Source organism: Myotis lucifugus, unplaced genomic scaffold, assembly GCF_000147115.1.
Source record: "Myotis lucifugus unplaced genomic scaffold, Myoluc2.0 scaffold_1, whole genome shotgun sequence".
Taxonomy (NCBI): Eukaryota; Metazoa; Chordata; class Mammalia; order Chiroptera; family Vespertilionidae; genus Myotis; species Myotis lucifugus.
The window spans coordinates 14,762,811-14,784,978 of NW_005871049.1; the positions used below are offsets into that span (position 1 = coordinate 14,762,811).

Here is a 22,168-nt window from a genome sequence, read left to right on the forward strand (position 1 = left end):
TAAGCCGATGCTGGCCGGGCTGTCTGTCTTTTTTTTTTTTTTTTTTTTCTAAAGTAAAGTATAGCTAGCATACAATGTAATATTAGTTTAAAGTGTACAACTTATATTCTTTGTATCCGCCTCACTCATAGTGGATATTTGAACAGCGGGGAAAATTAAGTCTGAATGTTCAGTTACTATATAAATTAATGATATGGTACTTTAAAATTCTTGTGCACTTAAATTCATTTTGTTAGATATTTAAAGGTGATAATCTACGTACCTTTGTTTTAAACATGTAAGACCTCAATTTAGATTTACCCATTTGAAGGATTCTGGAGTATATATGTATGCTTTGCTTTATTAAATAGACTAGAGACCAGTGCATGACATTCGTGCACTTCCCTGAGCCCTCTAGAAGTCTGGGACCCCTCGAGGGATGTCCAACTGCTGCGGAGGCGGGAGAGGCTCCCACCACCGCCGCTGCGCTTGACAACCATGAACCCGGCTTCTGGCTGAGTGGCACTCCCCCTGTGGGAGCGCACTGACCATCAGGGGGCAGCTCCTGCGTTGAGCATCTGCCCCCTGGTGGTCAGTGCGCATCATAGCCACCGGTTGTTCCGCCGTTCGGTCAATTTGCATATTAAGGTTTTATTATATAGGATAAGTGCTTATAGGTAAAACAGTCCCCACAACAGGATCAACCAGTTTTGCATCTCTGTTTATATTCAGAAAAGTAGTACAAAGATGCTTATCAAATCCATAAGAGGAGGTCTGGTAATGACCTTTCTACTCTTAATTTTTGCTCTGAAATTCCTGCGGTCTTGAAAGAGGATATTCAGAATTTGCATGGGTATACTTAGGAATGAGATAATTCTTACTTGATGTGTCAGTTTTCTAGTACTGCAAAACATCCCACCCCCAGAAAACCTTAATAAGCATATATTTAATAACTCCAGAATTTATGGGTTGGTTGAGTGGTTTCTTTGCTGGTTTTACTTGGATTCATCCTGCTGCATTTACATGGACAATTCTGGAAGAGGGCCAGTGGGGAACATAGTGTTTAGATAAGCCAGTATAAATAGCACAAGGGAAGATACAAATAAAAACAGGGTTTCTTTAGTTTCATATTTGACAGTTTATGAAAATGAGTTACACACAACATGGATATGTCTGTAAGCATGATGTTGAATAAAACAAACTAGATATAAATGAATCTATGTATATAAAGTTAAAAATAACAGGCAAAACCAATCTACTATGCTAAAAAGTATAAAAATATTGCTTACCCTTTGGGATGAAAGGGGGATAGTGACTGGGAAGGTTTTAAAAACTTGTAACTGTAAAGACATCTTAATGTGGATCTTGCTATTTCTTAAGTAATGTTAGACAATCTTTATGCAAGTAACTAGTTCTAACCTGAAACGCAGTGAATGTTGAAAATATTATCTTTAAAGCTTATTATTTTTAGTAATTTATGACACTATAACAAGATATACTCATTACATATATTAAATAATGATATTGTATTACCCTTCAGGAACTCACTAATAAATTATTATATATTTGGAAGGGAGAAGTCCTAAAACTCACTTGATATTTAAACAGATAAGTTTCTTTCCCATGTACTTAATAGGCAATTTTGAGATCCTGAAATTAAATACTTTGGTTACAGATAAGGTCATCTGTTGTTTTTTATTTTTTTTAAGGTTTTGCGTCCATTCCTCCTTCGTCGAATTAAGGCTGATGTTGAAAAGAGTTTGCCCCCCAAAAAGGAAGTAAAAATCTATGTGGGTCTCAGCAAAATGCAAAGGGAATGGTATGTGATAGCACTATTGATTTTTCACTAATTTTCATTTGTATTTTGTTTTCCTAATTTATGACTTCCAGGAATTTCTGTTGGCTGGATTGAACTCAGCATGAAGAGTTTTCTGGTCATATAACACAGGGCTTGCCAATCAAATGTATGATACAAAGTCTTAGAACTATTGGATGATGGAATCAGGATGGGAAGTTTATGAATCTGAAAATCAAACTTGGGATTTATTAAACAGGAATACAATATAAAGTCCTCTACTTGAGTTTTTTTTAAAGAGGATGCTTTGGTTGCACAGACATGAGATACATAATTAACTTAGTAGGTTGTAGATTCTGGGTTAGGGATTGGTGCTGGTCTCTGAAGTTGCAGATTATTTGTATAGATATGAGAAAAATGCAGTTCTTTATTTTATTCCATAAAGCTACATTTATTTAATTTAAAAGATTCCATTCTTTGTTGATGTCTTATTTTAGGCAGGATAAAATGTCTTTTTGTGAAATTATGGTCATGATACATGGTGGCTATTTTTTAAAACACCTACATAGGACAAAATAAAAATCTTGAAAACCTTGTAAGCTACTTCCCCCCCCCCCCCCCCAAGTTTTGTTTTGTTTTGTTTTTTTTTTTAATATATTTTATTGACTTTTTTACAGAGAGGAAGGGAGAAGGAGAGGGATAGAGAGTTAGAAACATCGATGAGAGAGAAACATCGATTCAGCTGCCTCCTGCACACTCCCTACTGGGGATGTGCCCTCAACCAAGGTACATGCCCCTGACCGGAATCGAACCTGGGACCCCTCAGTCCGCAGGCTGACGCTCTATCCACTGAGCCAAACTGGTCAGGGCTTCCCCCCCTCCCCAAGTTTTATGGGTGTATGAAATCCAAAAGGCTAGAAACCTTTAAGTTAGTATTAATTTGTGTGTGTATGATAGAAAGCTCAACTTAAACCAACAATGTGAGTTAGCTACACAAAAAGATACTGTAACCTAAACACATCCTATATAATAAAAGTCTAATATGCTAAGTGTCCGGTTGTCTGGTGACCAGTTGACTGTTCAACCAATCAAAGCATAATATGCTAGTGATATGCTAAGGCCGCTCAACCGCTCGCTATGACATGCACTGACCACCAGGGTGGCAGACAGTCTACTGGTCGACCAGTTGCTATGATGTGCAGACGCTCCGACCAGTAGGTTAGCTTGCTGCTTGGGTCAGCTGATGAGGACTGAGGGAGATGGGCTGGACATGCCCTGGAGCCCTCCCACAGTCCCTCCCCACCCCCAATCGTGCACTGGTGGGGCCCTCGGCCTGGCCCGTGCCCTCTCGCAATCCAGGACCCTTCGGGGGATGTCAAAGACCTGGTTTCGGCCCAATCCCAGGCTACTCCCCTCAGGAGGGTGCCAGACGCAGGGCTCATGGCTGGTGAGCGTGGCTGGCGAGCACTGCTGCAGCGACACAAGCCTCTCCTGATTGGGACTGATTGAGTGCGAGCCCGCGGCAGGTGCAGTGGGGCCCGGATGAGCGGGAGTATTAATGTAAGTGTAGTGTTTAAGGGCAGGAAATAATTAACCACCTTGTTCTTTACTGGTTACACCACATCTCAGGTATATTCAATTCTGTACTTAATATTGGTAAGTATTTACAAGGGGCTGGAGTAGTTGGGAAACATAATGAAAGGCTGTAATTTAAAGAAATGGATGTGTTAATGGAAAAGAACCACCATAGAACTATGGTAGACCACCTTAAATATCCTCAAAACTTTTGAAAGGCTTTTATAAGGTAGCAAAGATACTAGGCTTATCTTGTATGACTCTAAAGAACAGAACTAAAACATGAGTCCGTGCTAAAGGACGACAGATCTTTTTTAGCTAAACATACTGATAAACTATCTTAGAACTGTGATGGAAAGGACTGCCTTTAATAATATTTTGTGCCCCATAATTGGAGCTGTTAAGCATAGATTGCGTAGGTTATTAAGCTTGCTTTGTTGAGGTTTCAAGGTCCTGAAACTTTGCTATTTAGACAGATTGCTCTGTCCTGCAGGATAATGTCTAAATACTTAGTGTGTATTCAAGGCTTTTTACAATCTGGCCTGTGGCTGTAGCTTGTATGACCTCTCCCATGTACTTTTATTTATATTTAAATCATGTTGTATTCCTCTTATGCTCATCGTCATGCCTTACCTCTCATGATTCTTCCTCCCTCCTCAATTAGTGTTCGTACCCAAATGCTGTACTAGCTACAATGGATATGAAATTCTTCTCTTAGAAAAGATTGAAAATTAAAACCATGTTTAAACTTAGGTTTTAAGTTAATGCTTATTAATTATTTTTTAAATGTGGTATTATACTGTTTTAATTTATCCCAAGGAGATGAATTTATACTATTTTGGGCCTCAATGCCCAAGGCACAAGTGTGGACATAAGAACACTGAGGGCAATAGAGAAAAACAGGAAAAAAGAAAGAGATTATATATGGTAAATTCCTAACCACACTTGAGAAGTTGATGGGTTGTTTTTTACAGGTTTTTTGTGGGTGTTTTTTTTTTTTTTTTTTGGATTGAAGTAGGGAAGGTGATTGAGTGTGTAAAGTGGCAGGAACTGATCAGGGAACATTTGAGCCCTCTCAATATATTTTTCTCCCAATAGGTATACTCGGATATTAATGAAGGATATAGACATTCTGAACTCTGCAGGGAAAATGGACAAAATGAGGTTATTGAACATCCTGATGCAGTTGAGGAAGTGCTGTAATCACCCATACCTCTTCGATGGAGCGGAGCCTGGTCCACCTTATACAACAGATATGCATTTGGTCACCAACAGTGGCAAGATGGTAGTGCTAGACAAGCTGCTTCCTAAACTAAAAGAACAAGGTATCTGTGTTACCTGTATCATAATAAGAAGTAATGAGCCCTGCCCTGGCCAGTGTGGCTCAGTTGGTTGGGCATCATCCCATGCACTGAAAGGTTGCCAGTTCAATTCCAGGTCAGGGCTTATACTTGGGTTGCCACTTCGATCCCCGGTAGGTGGCATGCAGGAGGCAGCCGATCGATGTTTCACTGTCATATCGATGTTTCTCTCTTTCCTCCCTTCCTTTCTCTAAAAATCAGTTTTTTAAAAAAAAAGAAGTAATGAAAATTTTTTTAAAGTTTGAATGTCAAGGAGCACTACATGAAAAGATGGGATTTCCTAAAGTTGAAGTGTAGAATATTTAAAAACTTGTATTCATTATTTGAGCTCTACCTTCTTCCAAATTATAGGCTTTAAGTCGTTTAGAAAGTATCAGGAGTTAAGGCAACCATACTTCCGGATTTGGGGGGGAAGAGTTCTCATTTTATATATGTTTTCCCAGAAATACCAACTTTTTGTTATAAAATGCTAAGAATGCTCTCCCCACCTATACACAGTTCCTAGATACTTGGGTAGACAGTGATGGTGTGTTTGTGGTATTGTTTTTCAATTACTTACTTAAATATTATGTATATGGGTCCAATTTTATGAATTTACAGCTAACTTAGTATAGATCCAGCTTTAACAATTATAAACTCATGGCAAAACTTGTTTTTATCTATATTGTACCTGCTTGTCTCCTGTCAAATTTCAGATTTCTCCATTTGTTTCTCTTTTTTTTTTTATTGTTTAAAGTATTACAAATAGTAGTACATATGTCTCCTTTTTTTTTTCCCAATTGACCTTCCCCCAACTGACCCCCCGGCACATGCCCTTACCCCCCTCCCAGTGCCTTGCGTCCATTGCTTATGCTTACGTGCATGCATACAAGTCCTTCTCTCTATTTTTTTTAATGTATGTTTTTATTGGTTTTAGAGAGAGAGAGGAAGGGAGAGGGGGGGATAGAAACATCTATGAGAGAAACATCATCCATCAGCTGCCTGCTGCATGTACAACTCGGGCATGTGCCCTGACTGGGAATTGAATCAGCCACCTCTTGGTGGGTGTCATGATGCTCAAACAACTGAGCCACACTGGCTGGGCTTTCTCTGTGTATTTTGATAAGAATGACAGTTACACCAATAGATGACTATATGATAATGACTATCAAAAACAGTCAATCGATGTTTCACTCTCACATCAGTGTTTCCTCCCTTCCTCTCTCAAAATCAGTTTAAAAAATAAAAACTGATGAAAACTTTTTAAAAGTTCAAATGCTAAAATGAGCACTACAGAAAAGACGATTCTGGCATTTCCTAAAGTTGAAGTGTACGATATTTAAAAGCCAATTCACTAACAACTTTTGTCCCACCCTATATGTGTGATTAAAAGGTAATGATTCAGCCTTTGGGATGGCAAGACCTTCCAGAGTAGACACATATACCCTTTCCTATTTACCTTAGTGTGCTGTACAAATGTTGCCCTTTTCTATATATGTCATAATGGGGAAAAGATGAGGAGTGACTGACTCGGTTAATAAATAATGTAATTTTTCTTGTAACCAAGTAGGTAACTTAAAATTAAGGAGTAATTGGTTAGCTTTAAATTTTTAAAGAGGGTTTTGTTTGTTTGTTTTTTTTTTTACGATAATGTGCTATTATATTCAATAGGTTCACGTGTACTAATCTTCAGTCAGATGACAAGGGTATTGGACATTTTGGAAGATTACTGCATGTGGAGAAATTATGAGTACTGCAGATTGGATGGGCAGACACCCCATGATGAGAGACAAGTGAGTAAAATCCAGAAAGGGGAGATAAAAAATAAATATCAGATAAAACAGTTGTCTGACATTTCTTTTATTTTATGTGTATAGGACTCCATCAATGCATATAATGAACCAAACAGCACAAAGTTTGTTTTCATGTTAAGCACACGTGCTGGTGGTCTTGGCATCAATCTTGCTACTGCTGATGTAGTAATTTTGTATGATTCAGATTGGAATCCCCAAGTAGATCTCCAGGCCATGGTAAGAGATAAATAAATTTATTATTTTGTACTTACAGATTTTTTAGTTAAAGCAATATAATAATCTACAAATGCCAGTGATTTAACTGATTAGAATGTTATTTTCCTCCGACCTGATAGTTCAGTGATACTTTACAGTTGCTCTTCCATCTATATCAATATACACATGCTCTTTGACTTACAATGGAGTTATGTTCTTGGGACATAATCTCATCATTAAGTTTAAAATACTGTAAGTTGAAACGGCATTTAACCTGCCAAATGTTAGAGTTTAGCCTACCCGGTTTCTACTGGTGTGACACCATCGTAAAGTCGGAAAATCATCAAACCAGTGTAAGTCTGGGACCATCTGTATTTCCATTTTACAGCTTTGTCATATCTTAGGACCTTGGAATCCTGCTTTGTGCTCTGCATTCTGGTGGCAGAAGGGGGAAGAGAGAGAGCTGAGGAAAATTTTTTATGGGTGAGACCTGAAATTGCCCTAATATTCCTTGGGCAGAGCTAGTCAAATAGCATACTTGACTGCAAGGGAATCGCTAAATGATCATGTAGTTGTGCTCTAGAAGGACAGGAAATAGGTTTTGTGAACTACAAACTTCCTGCCACATTAGATGCTTAATATTTAGGCCCATGTGTGGGAATACCTTGGCCAGATCAGGAAGATGATTCTTTTTTGAGAAAGTTTATGATCTGTAGATTAAATAGAAAACTTAACAAATTCTTAAGACTGATACTATTGCTAGAGACTTGACCCATGATATTGGTGAATGTAGACCCAACTGTTACATCTCTGGTGTTAGTCACTTCCATCCTATATTCTTCGGAAGATGAAGCAATAAGATCCGGGTGTTTGATAGGAATGTGGTTTGTTGAACTTACCAGACTGGGATTTTTATATTGTTTGTAGAGTTCATAGCAGTGAAAATTTATATTTGACTTAGGTAGAAAAACATTTTGAAAAAGATTTTTAATAAACTATCAAACCTAAAAACTATAGTTACTTATTGCCTTGAGACATTATGTGTATTTTATCTCAGTATAATTTAGTAAAACTAATCTGATAGTTCTCACAGATTCAGCAGCTATGATGTGTTCTATACCTCCTAAAAGTTTTCCTTGTGAGATAACCAGTTAATTTGATTGAAACTAAGAAACTTTGAGAATTTAAGAAATGTACTATAACATACTGTGAATCTATTTTTAGTATAGTTTTTTGTTACTAATTTTTAAAAGTTTTTGCTTGAATATTTAAATTCTGTTTCTTAGTATACACACATTTTTCAAATGTTATTTGTGTGAATTTTTACCTTGTTCAAAATATATGGTAATTTGCCTAGGACCGAGCACATAGAATTGGACAAACCAAGACTGTCAGAGTGTTCCGCTTTATAACTGATAACACTGTAGAAGAAAGAATAGTGGAACGTGCTGAGATGAAACTCAGACTGGATTCAATAGTCATTCAACAAGGTGAGCCTTAGACCTTAAAAAAATTTACCCAAGTTGTATTGATGGATGTTTTCCCCCTGGATTTTGAAGGAGATTCCTGTTATTAAACATCTGTTGACTCAAGCTAGCAGCCAGAGATAGTAAGCTTTAGTTTTGCTAAAGGGATATATTGGGGCTCAGAAAGGTTTACATTTGAATATTGGCTGCCAGTTAGCAATTCTTTTATACCATCTGAGCCTGTTTTTTCATCTAGTAAATCAGGATAAAGGTAACTACTATTTAGGATTTTTAAGGATTAAGGGATAATATTCATAAAATACTTAGCATTCAGTGTGGTGCATATTGAACAGAGCTATGGTGATTATGATTTACATGTACTAAGCACTCCATTGATGACTCTGAGGGATACTGAAGAAATAAAAATGAAACTCAAACTGATTATTAATACTCTTTGTCTAGTCTGCAACTATTTATTGAGCTCCCAGCAGATGCCAGGCACTGTTCTTAGTGCTGACAGTACACTGGTGAATGAAACTGACTAATGTTCTTACTTTCAAGGAGCTTAGTGAGAGGGAGAAATGGAATAAACATTTATGGAAATAGGAATAGAGGAAAGTGGAATTTTATTTTGAATTAATTGAAGGAAATTTCAAGTTCTTACTGTAGATCAGCTTTTAAGGAAGAGATTTGTGTTTTCATGAAGCTATTGATGATGAGACATGGAGAAAAGCCTGGCCAGCATGGCTCAGTGGTTGAGCGTTGACTTACGAACCAAAATGGAAAAAAAAAATTTCTCCATAATTTTAAACCGACATTAGTTATTTTCCTTCTCATAATGCATCATGAGCATATTTTTTCTGTCTGAAAAACTGAGAGGTACACTGTTACCATGTTCACTGATAATGTATGTATCTTGGTTTTGTCAACCAGTCTCTAATTTCCATATAAATGTCACATTTCTTTGCTATCTGTCATAATGCCAGCCATAGTGTTGGCCACACGTCTGAATACCTGAAGACAGTAAATGATTGCTTATTTCTAGTTGTTTTTGTTAATAGTAGTTTAACATTGAATCTTGCTTTGTGCCAAACAGTCTTTACATCCGTTATGTCCTTTAGTCTTCATGCCAGATTGAGGTTAGCGTCAGGTAGGAGCAAGTCACTTGTCCACTGTTTTATACCAGTACAGCTAGAAAGTGACTCAGACATGGGTTCAGGAACTATATTAACTATTAGAGTGACGTGTATAATTAGGAAAATCTCTGGGAACTTAAAGGGACTTGCTAAAGAGTGAAGTTTCTCATGGGTGATGTAATGATTAGTTGTTTTTTCCCCTCACAGTTATCCATGTGTTTAGAAAACACCTGCCATGTGGCTCTTGTTCAAGTTATTTACTGGGGCAGATTTTGTGCCAGTAGCTTTGTGAATCGGGTGCATGCCTCTGTTACTGTCTGTGGACTTAGGGACATAATATGAGAACCCCCGGAAGCCCTGTATGTCTGAAAAGCTCCCTCACAAGGAAGTAGTTTACATAAGCCTAAGGACAGTTTTGACAGCAGTGTGATGGGTTTTAACCCAAAGAAAAATGCTCTGTGGATACAATAGTTCCCTCTTATCCACAGTTTTGCTTTGTGTGGTTTTGTTATCCATAGTCAACCAGTCTAAAAATGCTTAAGGGCTATTTTTAGAAAAAAAACACAGTTCCTTTTAAATTGTGTGCTGTTCATAATGTAGCATAATGAAATCTCCTGCTTCCGTCCCACTTGGGGCATGAATGATCCCTTTGTCCAGTGTATCTATGCTGTATAGCAAGCATATCAAACTCTCCCGTGGGCCACATACCTTGTTTATTTGGCCCGGTTTAGCCTTTGAGTTTGACATGCTTGCTGTATAGGCTACCTGCCCATTAGTCACTTGGTAGCTGTCTCGGTTATCAGAGAGAGACCACATTCACACAACTTTTATTATAAATATATTTATATGTGAGTTGCCCTTGAGGTTGAAAACAATTCTATGTAGTATTTTGTTTTGCTTTGATGCTATATTTTTGAAAACACAAATTATATAGTTGGCAAAATTCTTGCCAGTTGGAGATCTTAATAATTACTTTTCTGATGTTTATTTTTCTCTGTGATCAAAATAAACTTTCAACAGTTTCAGTTCTTAAGATTAGGGAGTTTTCAGAAATTGATGTTGTATATTTTGGTGCTTACATAAAATTTGGAGATTTGAAGGTTTTTTTGTACTCCACCATTCTGAATAGGAAAAGTTGATTTGGGAGTTTTAGTATTAACATCTTTCTGCTTTCAGAAACTTCTTGTGTTTATAATGTTCTCATCTCTTGTTACTTTTTTTATTAATCTTGCTAATAATTTAATTTTACATATCCCAAATTACTATTATTCACCCAATACAAGAATATATTTTATTGAATATAAAACAGGCTTCATTACATAATAAATAGATTTAGAAACATTTCAAAGCTTATCAAGTGAAAATTTGGCTTTAAATTTTATATAAAAATGAAAAGTATATGTGGCATATGAAATGACTGATATTTGAAGCAAAATGACACAGTATTAGATCTGACATTTAAAATTTCAGGTTTCCAGTAACATAAAGTTCAGTTAACATTATACAACATAATCTTTTTTCAGGAAGACTTGTGGATCAGAATCTGAACAAAATTGGAAAAGATGAAATGCTTCAAATGATTAGACATGGGGCAACACATGTATTTGCTTCAAAGGAAAGTGAGATTACTGATGAGGATATTGATGGTATTTTGGAAAGAGGTGCAAAGAAGGTGAGATATAGATTAAATGATAATGTTTTCAATGTGTGAAATATCTTAAACCCAAACTGAGGAAAGAATTGTTATGTGAATTATAGTGTTATTTCCATAAAAGCTTTTGTGTACTGTGAAGCCTAACCCACTTGACCATAGTTCTGCTTTTTAAATTCTTAAACTAAAAGGTGTTTCTTTTGTTCCTAGACTGCAGAGATGAATGAGAAACTCTCCAAGATGGGTGAGAGCTCCCTTAGGAACTTCACAATGGACACGGAGTCGAGTGTTTATAACTTCGAAGGGGAGGACTATAGAGAAAAACAAAAGGTACTTACACAGAGGCTTTGCTGACTCAAAGGCTTTTTTTACTTGAAACTTGGAATTTTCAGTGTTAGTTGTAAATTTATTAACATTTAGACATGATATCCTCTGAATATTGTCTAGGCTAAATATGTATGTACATTTTTCTCCTAATTTGAGTTGTAGTAACCTTTTGGGGCCCCCCCCCCCCCCCCCCCCCCCCACTGAACAGAATTATTAATTTGGTAAAAAAATACTTACTGAATAGCCTGTGCTCTTCACTAGACATTATACTACGTGTTGATTACAGTGTTGAACAAAGTATCACAGACCCTGTTCTTGTAGAGCTTGTAGTCCAGGATTTTATGAATATCTTTCCATTTGCAAGCAGTAATCTAAATCAGCGGTCGCCAATCAGTGGTCCACGGACCACTGGTGGTCCATGATGTCCGAAAGTTGGCGACCACTGGCCTAAATGATGTACACAGTGTAACTAGCATTCCTGTAAGATATGCAACTAGATATAATAAAAGTCTGTGATTTGAATTGTTTCTCATCTGCTAGATTGCATTCACAGAGTGGATTGAACCACCTAAACGAGAAAGAAAAGCCAACTATGCCGTTGATGCCTATTTCAGGGAAGCTCTTCGTGTGAGTGAACCTAAAGCACCCAAGGTGAGTTGACAGAGCAAAAAAACTTTGATATTGGAAATGTGAATCATTTTTTTCTCCTCTTCTTTTTTTAAGTATGTTTTTATTGCTTTCAGAGAGAAAGGGAGGAGAGATAGAAGCATCAATGATGGGAGAGAATCATGGATCAGCTGCCTCCTGCATGCTCCCTACTGGGAACTGAGCCTGCAACCCAGGCATGTGCCCTGACTGGGAATTGAACCCTGACCTCTTGGTTCATAGGTCAAGGCTCAACCACTGAGCCACACTGGCTGGGCTCTTTTATTCTTACCAAATTTCCCAGGGAATTTATATTTTGTGTGATTTCTTATAGTGTGCCTCAGTCAGTTTTTAATTGCTAAAAGTTTTCTTGATTTTGGATCTGCATTTAAATGATTGTTATTTCAGTTGTATTGAAATATGAATTTTCTTGCTTAAAAAATTGGTAGCGATGGTTTATGGACTAAAGATGATTAGAGATAGATTTAAAGCAAAATAGTTTATTCTTTATGGACAATATAATTTTCTTTTTCTTTAGGCTCCTCGACCTCCAAAACAACCCAATGTTCAGGATTTCCAGTTCTTTCCTCCACGTTTATTTGAATTATTGGAAAAAGAGATTCTGTATTACAGAAAAACTATTGGGTACAAGGTAATAACAAATAACACTTTGTTCATAACTAATCTGGTTTGTTTTTAACTTAATAAAATAAATAGAAGCTCTTGGTACGTTTTCTTGCATGGTTGGATTAAAATTTGTGAAATGTCATTTAGTTTAAGAGTTAATTAGTCCACATTTTTGTAAATTTTACTGATTGGTGACATAGGAAAATATATTTTTTTAGGTACCTCGAAATCCTGACCTACCAAATGCAGCACAGGCACAAAAAGAAGAACAGCTTAAAATTGATGAAGCTGAACCCCTTAATGATGAAGAGTTAGAAGAAAAAGAGAAGCTTCTAACACAGGTATAGTCTTCAATTAATACAAAATTTAGTAACTGTTGTTTTGTAAGGTACTGTGTTGGGGTATACAAAGGAGTACAAGTTTTGGGGATTAAAAATGGTGGCGGAGTAAGTGGACGCTGCATGGACATGCTCCTAGGACCAAACTATAATTGCAACTAAAATACAGAAAAACTTCCTGAACAAAAGAATACATGTTTTTGTTTCAAAGTGGAGCAATTGAAGATGATAAAATATGGGCATATGGGTTAAGGCTATATTTTGATTGTCACTAGTTAAGGTAGTTGAGAAGATGATAGATTTGCACCAGCCTTGGTTAAGTGGGTGTCCTTTTGATTACCTTTCTTCTAGTGTTCTCATCTTTCCTTTCTTGTGAATCTTGCACATTGCTACTAAGTTATAATTGTCAGTTATACATCTTTGCTTGGTACTTTTTGCTTATCATCTTTTAGAGTTCAATAAAAGTATTTCAGAATCTGGCCTTAATCTAACATTAAAGCTTCGTTTTCCCTTTTCTTATGTCTCTGCTCTTTAAGCTATGTTCATTCTTCCTGGCGAACTCCTTATCTGTCAGAGCTCAGTGAAAATGTCACCTTTACATGCAGCGTTTCTTACTCTCTTCCAGTTAGGTTGGGTATTTGCGCAATATATGTGTACATGAAAAGTTACCATTGAAAAATATTTAATTTAAAAAAAGATAAACTAGAACCCTGGCCAGGGGGTGTGGTGGGGCGGGGGGGCGGGGGGGGGGCTGAATGTCTAGAGCAGGGGTCCTCAAACTTTTTAAACAGGGGGCCAGTTCACTGTCCCTCAGACCGTTGGAGGGCCGGACTGTAGTTTAAAAAAAAACTATGAACAAATTCCTATGCACACAGCGGCGGCAAAAACACCCGGCGGGCCCGATAAATGTTTTCGGCAGGCCGCATGTGGCCCGTGGCCGTAGTTTGAGGACCCCTGGTCTAGAGCATCCACTCTCGGCACCAAGGGGGTCACAGGTTAGATTCTCGGTCAAGGGCACATACCTAGGTTGCAGGTTAAATCCCAAGCCTGGTCAGTGTATGCATGCAGGAGGCAACCAATCGATGTGTCTCTCTCACATCGATGTTCCTAACTCTCTCCTCCTCCCTCCCTTCCACCTTCTCTAAAAAGCAGTGGGAAAAATATCATCGGGTGAGGATTAATAACAACAACAAAAGGATGAGGAACAAGCAAAATTAGTATTTTCTGTAATACTTACAAGCATTGATAAAATATAAAAGCATCTTCTCTAAGTTCATTGTGCTGTGATTAAATATTGTTTCTGTTGCTTTGAAGGGATTTACCAATTGGAATAAGAGAGATTTTAACCAGTTTATCAAAGCTAATGAGAAGTGGGGTCGTGATGATATTGAAAATATAGCAAGAGAAGTAGAAGGAAAAACTCCAGAAGAAGTTATTGAATATTCAGGTAACTCTTACTTTAATCGGTATAAGAATGTTCTCAGGCTTTTGGAGAGCTGCTGGAAAGTTCAGATTTTCTTACTCTGAATTACTGTGTTTTGATAAGCTAAATTTTGCCTCAACTTCTTAAAACTGAGTTAGAAAATGTTCCCTTCTTTAAAATGACACAATTGTTTATTTTTGTACCCTAGCTAAATAGCTATAGCCAAGAAAGTAAGAATAAGTTGCTGAAAAATATGCTCTCATTAATACTTTATCTCTCTCCATAACTTCTCAGTTAACACCTGTTTCCTAAAGTCAGTTGGATTGTCAAGTGTATATGTGTAGTTGGGCTGTGATGAGTCTGCTTAGAATTTCAGAGCAGCAGAAATTGAAGAATTGGGAGATATTTAAATCATCCAATTTATCTCTTTGTTTTTTTTTTACAGTTAAGGAAACTGAGAAATTATAAATACCTATTTACTTTCCAGTATTATATTTGGGAGAACTGGAAACATTTCTTAGCAAATAAAATAAGAGCATTAATACTAACAAGTTATATTTCTCTCCCTCCCACCCATCTCGTCTGTCCATCTTTTATTTTACAGCTGTGTTTTGGGAAAGATGCAATGAGCTCCAGGACATAGAAAAAATTATGGCTCAGATTGAAAGGGGAGAGGCAAGAATTCAAAGAAGAATTAGTATCAAAAAAGCACTTGATACAAAGGTACTTTGCACATTAATGTGGTAGTAGTAACTTCTATCTGTATAAAAATTAAAATAACTTTTAACAAAGAAAAGAATGATGATTTAAAATTAGAGTTTTCTTCAGAGAAAAACATTCAAATGTTACAGGTATTCTCTCAACTGAATTTACCTCAGATTTCAGTTACTGTATCTGGGTCAGGCAGTCAGCTCTTTCTCTTTAGAACAGTAAAGACTAAAATTGTTTTAGGACAAAGAGGATATAATGCAATTGAGGTGTTAGGGATAGAAAATTCTGATTTGAAATATAGTATAGCTAATTTTACTAAAGCTGAGTTTGAAATACAGATTATATAGGATTTAGATTTTATATAATGTAAAATCTGACTTTGCTAGATTGGACGGTACAAAGCACCTTTTCATCAGCTGAGAATATCATATGGTACTAACAAAGGAAAAAACTATACTGAAGAAGAGGATCGTTTTCTGATCTGCATGCTTCATAAGCTTGGATTCGACAAAGAAAATGTTTATGATGAACTGCGACAGTGTATTCGCAACTCTCCTCAGTTCAGATTTGACTGGTTTCTTAAATCCAGAACTGCAATGGTGAGTGCTTGGGTCTTGTGTAATGCGCAAACGGTTACTATTCTCTAAGGTAACTTCTTTTCTTAGAGAAAATCGTGCTTCCACTGCATCTTTGAGGTAAATTTTGTTAAAATATTGTTGGTGTCATAGGTTAAATCAGTTAAAATCCCAGTACCATCTATAACTTGAGTTTATTGGTCCTATCCTTTACTATTATAGATAGTAACATGTCCAAAAGTTTTAAGTTTGGGAAATATTGGGATAAACAAAGTTTAAACATCTTTATATTTATAATACGATTTCCTTAGGTATATTTAAAACGTACTGTCACTCTTCAAGATGTGGGATAGTGGGCAATCTTTTCATGTTTGACGACTGAAGAATTTTTCCCCCCAGTAAACATCCAGAGGGGTTGCTGTTTTGTGAAACCCTAATTTGGGAAATGCTGAGGTACAAATGCATTATAAATGTAGTTAGAGGTTATAGATTCAATTGCTAATGGCTCTACCATATGCCCTTTCAAGTAGGAACTAATAGAGTTCATAAGGAAGCACGGTTTTGTGCTGAGTAAAACAAGACACATAGGGTCACATCGATTTACCATTACAATGCCATGGTGTAAAACTGTGTATTAACTTTCTATCATGTTTTATGTTAAGTCACACATAAAAATTAATAATATGTATGGCCCCTTATGATAAACAGTTGAGGTGTAATCTTTTCCTAAGAGCCAAGAGAATTCATACTGCAGCACATCTGTAACACATCCTGGTATATGTGCCTCACAGTGCCCCTGTTAAGGGAAATACAGTGTTCTGCCTCCTAGCTCTATGCTATTGCAAATATTTCTAAACCTTGTATGGTATATTCTATAAAACAGTATTTTAAAATGATTTTGCTGTGATTATGTAATAGTATCACTATAAGAAAATAATTTTTGCTCAGGAAGGAAGGGAGCTGCTAGCCAGCAACAAGTAGACTCCTGTTTTTTGGGGAGGATTATCTACTTCTACACTATACTCTAAAATCTTCTCTGGAGGCTATATAGGTTACTGGAGAGAGATGAGGTAGAGCTCATCGTAAACTTCATTGCCTATAATTTCAAAATTGGGAAGGATGGCATGTGGTACTGATAATGCTTTTAAGGCAAAGATTATATGCACCTCTTACTAAAGTTAGTTATAGTTGATTTTTAAAAATATATTTTTATTTCAGAGAGGAAGGGAGAAGGAGATAGATAGGAACATGAATAATGAGAGACTCATTGATTGCCTGCCTCCTGCACACCCCCCACTGGGGACTGAGCCCGCAACCCGGGCATGTGCCCTTGACTGAAATCAAACCCAGGACCCTTCAGTCCACAGGCTGACACTATCCACTGAGCAAAACTGACTAGGGCTCTAGTTGATTTTTTGACCCTCAAATATGCACACTATTACCTAAGTTTGGATATAAGTAACAGTTCTCAGGCATAGACTCTTAGTAGCAGTGTTGCATATATTATGATATATTCATTTTCACTGTTCTGAAGTGAATGAAGGGTTTATAAAGAATCATAGTAGTTTGGCTTTAAATAATAGAAATATTTACTAATACATTTTTATCCTTATATTTATTGCAGGGGTGTAAGTGACTTTATATTACTCTATTTAAACATTAACTATAACCATGAAACGTATAATGAAAAATACAAATACTGTGTAAATTTATGTTTGCAACTCAGGAGCTCCAAAGGAGGTGTAACACCTTAATAACCTTGATTGAAAGAGAAAACATGGAACTAGAAGAAAAGGAGAAGGCAGAGAAAAAGAAAAGAGGACCAAAGCCTTCAGTAAGTAGTCATAAATATGTAAATACTAGAGGCCCAGTGCACGAAATTTGTGCACGGGTAGGGTCCCTAGGCCTGGCTGATGATTGGGGCCAATTGGGGCCTTCTGGCTGCCAACTGGGGCCTCCCTTCCCTGGCTGCTGGTTGCTGGCCGGGGCCTCCCTTCATTCCATGCCGCCCCCTGGTGGTCAGCGCACATCATAGTGAAGGATAGCACTCCAGGCTGAACTCCCGCAAGGGCACTTTGCATATTAGCCTTTTATATATATAGATTTGAGCATTTAATTTTTTTCTTTTTAAGAATATGTGCACTACTTGGCTATCATTGATATTAGGTTCCTTTTGTTTTGGTTTTGGTAAATAATATAGCCATGGGTCACTTAAAGTATAAATTAAACTTGATTGCATTGTGGGTGAAATCACATTATGATATGATAGTTCATAAATATGGGGGATTTGTGAATATCTGCAAACTATGAATGCCAGGAGTGTACACGTGACCTTGGGAAATACAAGTTATAATTTAGAGTGTTTAAGGAAATATTAGGATTAACTTAAGATGGCCAAAGCACTGATATTATATATTTGCTGTAAAGAGAATTATAAGCATTTTATTTTTCTGATATTAAAAGTTACTTAGTAAAGACTTGTTTCCATTAACTTAAAAAAAAAAAAGAAATAGTAAGAAAGCAATGGCTTTACAACCTCACTATGAACTTGATTTATTGTCCTAGTGATTGATATCTTAGCAATGTGAAAGCAAAATTTTTAAGGTAAAGAAGCCATGTTGTTATTTAATAGTTTATAAAATCATGAATAAATAAATGTTTCTGGATAATATCTAATATATATGTAACCTCACAAAATACTTTTTATTACTGCTTTCTTTTGGTAAGAGGGCATTTTAGATATTTGGTGTATTGATGTACCTGCTGCTTGTGAGTTATTTATTTCATTATTAGCATTAAAATTTTTTTGTTAGTAATATGAGTAGATAAGATTCTGGGTAAGAGCATCTAATACCTATTACTATGTAGCAGTTATTAGTAAAGTGCTATGGTGTTTCTGTTAATACACTTAACATTAACATTAGTCTTGTGATGAAAAGTAATCCTTCTGTTTGTTTATAGACACAGAAACGTAAAATGGATGGAGCACCTGATGGTCGAGGAAGAAAAAAGAAGCTGAAACTATGAATACACATTTGTTTCATAATCACTAACTTTAAACCAGTAGTTCTTTAATTTACGGGTCTTCATAAGATGTACTGTACAATGCTCAATTGTTATGTCATTCAAAGACATCAGGTTCATCTGTTTATTGAGCTAGAAACATAGTATGTAGTTTCACTTTTTTAAATGCAACAGCTGTGCTGAAATTTTTTTTATCATTAACACTTGAAATAATAAAATAGGCTTCATTTATTAATAAATGTTTCATTTGATTTATTTTTCTATTATAGTTCCATATGTGAAGATTGTGCCTATTTGTTTGTCAGCTATAGTTTCTACACTCACAGGGCTTAAAAAAAGCAAACAAAAAAAAAATTGCAAATGACATTTGTCCCTTCAGTTTTCACTTAGTTCTGTAATTGTTTTAATTCACTTGCCTTTGCAGAAATTTGGGTATCATCTTTGTAGTGCTATTTAGTCTCATCTGGAAAGATTGTATAAATTCTCCTTGCTTATTATATGGGTAGAATGGGAGAAAAAGTCAAGAAAAATTATCATTATATTCTATGCATATTTCTGTTATGCTTTCTGTTTCTGTAGTCGGTTGTGAGGTGAATATGCCCCATTCTTTTGGGAAATGGCCTTTTAGTTGTATAGCCAAAGACATTTAGTATCTTCTGGTTCCTTAGGTGTTACCATTTTATAAGAGGAATATTATTTTTTTTAATTGTTTGGTGAAATTTTGACTACCTTCTAAAGCAGCCACAACTTAGAAAGATAATGTCAAAACTAAGGTGATTATTTTCCCAGCCAAAATAAGGTTGTGAATTTGTCATGCTGTTAAACTGAAATTGGTAACAAAATGTATCCCCTTCCAGTTTACCTTTTTTGAGTTTTAAAGAATTGAAAATTTTATTTTATTATATTTTAAAATAATTTTTACATGTGAGCAGCAAGACTGACTGTAATTCCAGTTTTTAATTTTCTATGGACAGACTTGACAAACTGGAGACCCTGCAGCAGGATTACCCAAATTGTAGTGTCAGGATTTTAGCTGTACCAGAAGCCTTTATGTGCTACACATAATTTGTATAAAGTTTTATATGTACAAATTGGGTACATAAACAGTTCTCCATTTTTCTAAGGGAATGCAATAAATGTAGCATCGTGAATAAATATAACTTTTATAATCCTTAAGTGGTCTTTTCTTTCCATTTCTTTATCTTTCTTTTCTGAGTTGATTTTTATTCACTTATTTCCTTAGGACATTATCTTTTCCCTTTACTTAGTTAGACTTCTTCCTTTAAAATTTCTGTGTGTTGAACAAAACAATGTTTATGGCAAATGTAGAGTAATTTGAATTTATTTTGTGCTCCCCTCAAAGTGATTTCTATACTACCTTGGATTCTTAAAATAAAGTCATAGATCTAATGTATGGAAAATTTGAGGAAAGCTTACTCTTTTTCATGGAAGGAGCTACTAAGAGTGGTGACCTCGTTTTGGAAGAAATAGTAGGAAAAATAAAAGCCTGAGGAAATGTTACAGGGGACACACAAAGAAGTGATGTTTTCTAAAGGAAGAGAAGTGGTCTAAAGTTGGGGTGGGGGTGGGGGAATAGACAGTAGAAATGCAAAATGAATCAAATATATAGTGCCAGCCCCTAAGAACATGTGGACTCAAATACAAAAGAAAGGGAAACACTTGAAAAAAGTGTGGAAGAAACAATACTCAAATTTAGTATATCAGTTTAGCCAATTTGTGAGACTGGTGTTTCCCAAGTCAATTTGGCTGTTGCTACTGTATGTTTACCTAGAATAAAGTAAAGCCATGTTTTTATATATACTGCTAAAGGAAGGAAGCATGGTCAGACCATGATTTAAACAGGAACTATGTTGGAGAAGATAGACTAAAAGTTGAAAGTATATTTCCAATGTTTTTTCAATTTCCATTGAGGAAGAAGCTTTAAACGTAGAATGGTGCCTGAGGCCAACCTAGAAGCTGGTGCTTACATAGGTGAACAGGGTTACAGTCGTTTGTTATTCAGAATGTTACATTTAATAACTGAGTAAGGCTCTCTATATCGTTAGGAAGATTATATTTTATTGCGATCCAGATAAAACTGATAAAATGTAATCATTTTCAACGTTAATATTTTAAATATTAACATTAAAACCTGGAAGAAATGATAATGGAGAGTTTTCTGTGGAGGCAGACAAGATCAGAGCAAAGAGGAAAGGCAGGGTACAGAAGGTTATCATGGAAAGCTGCAGGTGCCTAGCAACAGGCAAAACTGGGAAATCAAGGACCTCACCCCCAGGGTAACATTACCATACCTTCCCTAGTGTATCTTTGGTCACGCAGTTTTGAGCCCTTGACATTTCATAGCGCTGGTCATGTGATTTGAATTCTTCCCTGCTTTTTCCAACTATGGCATGTTTCTAGTCATATGCATTAGACCCCCCCCCCCCCCCCTTAGAGGGGGAACGAACAAGGGAGCTGGAGAATAGTCTTTAAGCATTAAGCCTCCAGGACATTGAGGTTCTGACACATCAAATACATGTAGGCCTCAGTTGTGTGTCAGCTCCAGGCCCAGAAAAGCAGCAAAACCAGACAAGCAACAACAGGCTACCTCAGGACCAGCTGCATTGAATAATGACCCCCACCCCAAGGACACACCTGGAAAGCAGATGAATATTATATTGAGACTAGAGGCCTGATGCACAAAATTCATGCACTCGGGGGTGGGGGGTTCCCTCAGCCCAGCCTGCACCCTCTCGCAGTCCCAGAGCAGGCCTAAGCTGGCAGATGGACATCCTTAGTGCTGCCGCAGAGGCAGAAGAGGCTCCTGCCACTACCACTGAGCTCGCCAGCCATGAGCCCGGCTTCTGGCTGAGCGGTGCTCCCCCTGTGGGAGTGCACTGACCACCAGGGGGCAGCTCCTGCATTGAGCGTCTGCTCCCTGGTGGTCAGTGTGCATCATAGTGACCGGTCAGTCTGCCGTTCAGTCGATTTGTATATTAGCCTTTTATTATATAGGATTCTCCCCTAGATCCTCCCCTAAAATCCCCTGCCCTTAAAAGCCCTTAGAATGTTCCCGCACTTTTTTCTTCTTCATTGTTCCCCCTACTTCCAGAAGGGATAACTTCATCTTTCTCCTATGCTCCAAAGGCCCCTTTGCCTCTGTAACTTGTTTCCTGAGCCTGCTTCTACTTCCCCCTTCTACTTCTGTGACTTTTTTTCTCGTTTTTAAATTTCAGTCAGCTTTTTTTTCCTTTTCCCCCCCTATATCCTCTTCCACCTCTGCCCATCCCCCTCTGCCTGTGATTTTCTAAATAAATGTGCTCTTATAGTTTGAGTCTTGGCTCTGAATTCTTTCCTAGGCAGAACTCAAGTATTGAGGTTCTGAACCAAGGTCCCATCTGATCCCCCTGGTCTAATATCTGGCGCCGTTCTCGCTGCTGCCAACATTTCCAATAGCAAACATTTATTTAGGGTACTTAACGTATAGTAGATGAAGTGTGCCTAATTTTATAGCAGTGCTTATACTTACTACAACGTATTAAAAGTT

General features: G+C 36.9%; 1 protein-coding gene across 3 annotated transcripts in view; it reads left to right on the forward strand.

Annotated features, from left to right (window-relative positions):
• SMARCA5 (SWI/SNF related, matrix associated, actin dependent regulator of chromatin, subfamily a, member 5) overlaps positions 1-19,797 on the forward strand; it is a 37,025-nt gene extending 17,228 nt beyond the window's left edge. The window contains exons 10-24 of one of the 3 annotated variants that reach the window (XM_006081731.3): positions 1,689-1,798; positions 4,448-4,674; positions 6,361-6,482; positions 6,567-6,719; positions 8,056-8,188; positions 10,824-10,972; positions 11,162-11,281; positions 11,819-11,929; positions 12,462-12,575; positions 12,769-12,891; positions 14,203-14,335; positions 14,916-15,034; positions 15,409-15,621; positions 17,324-17,431; positions 18,559-19,797. In XM_006081731.3, the coding sequence (XP_006081793.1) occupies positions 1,689-1,798; positions 4,448-4,674; positions 6,361-6,482; positions 6,567-6,719; positions 8,056-8,188; positions 10,824-10,972; positions 11,162-11,281; positions 11,819-11,929; positions 12,462-12,575; positions 12,769-12,891; positions 14,203-14,335; positions 14,916-15,034; positions 15,409-15,621; positions 17,324-17,431; positions 18,559-18,624 (2,001 nt within the window). In that variant the 3' untranslated portion in view covers positions 18,625-19,797. The remainder of the gene's footprint in view (positions 1-1,688; positions 1,799-4,447; positions 4,675-6,360; positions 6,483-6,566; positions 6,720-8,055; positions 8,189-10,823; positions 10,973-11,161; positions 11,282-11,818; positions 11,930-12,461; positions 12,576-12,768; positions 12,892-14,202; positions 14,336-14,915; positions 15,035-15,408; positions 15,622-17,323; positions 17,432-18,558) is intronic. The other 2 variants (XM_023754708.1, XM_023754717.1) reach the window with 2 other exon arrangements.
• Positions 19,798-22,168: the final 2,371 nt, after the last annotated feature.